The 2,005-nt window shown below is 56.8% G+C and overlaps 1 protein-coding gene across 1 annotated transcript in view; it reads left to right on the top strand.

Annotated features, from left to right (window-relative positions):
* Window positions 1-2,005, top strand: part of ABCA13 (ATP binding cassette subfamily A member 13) — a gene marked incomplete at its 3' end in the record, with an annotated part of 90,591 nt that overhangs the window by 16,409 nt on the left and 72,177 nt on the right. The window contains exon 3 of the mRNA XM_023524172.1: window positions 1,798-1,949. Within this exon, the coding sequence (XP_023379940.1) occupies window positions 1,798-1,949 (152 nt within the window). The remainder of the gene's footprint in view (window positions 1-1,797; window positions 1,950-2,005) is intronic.

Below are 2,005 nucleotides of genomic sequence, written 5' to 3'. Positions count from 1 at the left end.
ACTTCCTGGTCAGGAAAAATTTCCCCTCACTTTACTTTTTGTCCTCTTGGAAATGCCGAGCGTAATTGGACACCTAGTAATTTTAACAAGCTCCCAGCAGCATGTGAAATGATTTCCTATTTAATTTTGATTTTGAGATTAGATGTAGACAGGGTGGACGGTGCCGATTTCAAAGCTTATGAGACTATTTCCTCTTGTTTACTACCAAAAAAAAATCTTTCCTCACATCCATGATGTAAAGTCGAGAAAAATATAGTAATCGTGTCATCATTTCCAATTAGGGTCACAGAGCGTGCGTTGAGGCTGGTCCTCGAGTCGCCTGTATCAGAGCCCCGGAGGCGTGGGTCGGGGCAGACTCCTGGGCAGCCTCCAGGCGGCGGATGGAGGGGCCGGTGGCGTGCCCAGGTGTGCCCGGGGTCTGCGTTTTAATGAGCAAACTCAGTGGTCCATTGCATGCTCGCATCCGATGGCTGCGCAGGAAGCAATTTTCAGGAGCCCCATTTTTAAAGACGACAGGAAACCCTTTCAAAAACACGTGCTGTTATGCCTCACCCTATTTTCTTATAATTGGACACATTTACATTGTGTCTGGTAATTTTCTCTTGGAGACATTGCTCCGATCGACGTAATCGTTCACACAGTTTATGTCCATTACGATCGTCTAGCAGTGAGATGACTCGAAGCTAAAATCCAACGAAAGGCAAATGTTAACCGGAGAAGCTGCGTCTCGCGAATGCGGTGGGGAGGCCACGTTTAAAGCAAACAGGACAGCGAAGGTCCCGGAGAAAACGGGACGAAGGCCGCGCGCGTCCGACCTAGGGCGGCCCGCTCCTGTGTGGGACCCGGGCGGACCCCCGGCCTCTCCCCACGTGCCCAGCGGGCGGGTGAGCTCGGGCTCGGTGCCGCCGGCCACTCGGCCCGAAGCCTGTCCTCGTGGTGCCCACGGCGCGTTTGGTCCAGTCAGGGCTGCGGGGCGCACAGACCCCGCAGTGGCTGTCTCGAGCCCTCTGCTGTCCCCAGGAGCTGCCCAGCCCTGGGACGAGCCATGACCAGTGGTCGGCGAGGCCGGACGTACAGAAAATGACAGATGCGGTGAACGCAGCCGAGTCCGGCTCATGGATGTCCCCTCGGTCCGCTTCCAGAGTGGGCGCGACCCCGTCCCCTTCCGTCCCTCTGCAGAGCTTTCCCCTGGCCGCCTCTTTCCACCCTTGTCCTAACGCTGTCCCCACCCCGAGCAGAGGGCTCTTTGACCAGCCTGCACCCCACCTCTTTCAGCCGGCCGACACCACCGCCCTCAGGCCGACAGCGACTGCCACCTCTGCGACAGGCTCTTCCGCTCACTCCCTGTCTTACCGAGTCTCACGATTCTCCTCCTGGCATTTGCTTTAACCCGCGTGCTCACCGCCCGTCCCCTCCGTGCACGTGGCGGTGCGGCCTGCTCGGGCCACTGGTGTCATTGTCCCCAGGGCCTGGCACAGGGCGCGCTGCGTGACGTGTGGAAAATCAATGAAAACAAATGATTAGTAAACACGTAAAATGCCTAAACTTCACAGATCATAAAGAGACTGAGAACAACTTTCTAATTTTAAGTTAGCAAAGTTTTTAAAAATGATAGTGTTCATTCTGGATGACAGGCAAGTGCCATGGGCTCCTCGGGGCGGTCAGGGCGTGGAGAGGGTCCGCGTGGTCCGCGTCTGGGGGACAATGACCGCTGTTGGTATCGAGAGTCTTGACAGCACCGAGTCGCTCACTCCTGCGAAGAGTCACGTTTGGGGCGCTCATTCCAGATGTTTGAAGTTCATCTAGGTTCCAGGCCGCGGCTGGCCGTCCCGGGATCAGCGACCTGGACTTCCTGCAAGAAATGCAGGAGCTGGCCGAGGACATTTACGGAGTGATGGGCAAGGCGACGAGCTTACAGAAACTTTGGGCAGAAGGATCCCAGAGCCCCGGCAAGTGAATCGCGCACCCTGTGGGGCCCTGCCTGGCTCAGGCTGAGGCCGGGCCC

This window comes from Pteropus vampyrus, unplaced genomic scaffold, assembly GCF_000151845.1.
Source record: "Pteropus vampyrus isolate Shadow unplaced genomic scaffold, Pvam_2.0 Scaffold449, whole genome shotgun sequence".
NCBI classification, from domain to species: domain Eukaryota; kingdom Metazoa; phylum Chordata; class Mammalia; order Chiroptera; family Pteropodidae; genus Pteropus; species Pteropus vampyrus.
This window is presented reverse-complemented; position numbering and strand designations above follow the sequence as displayed.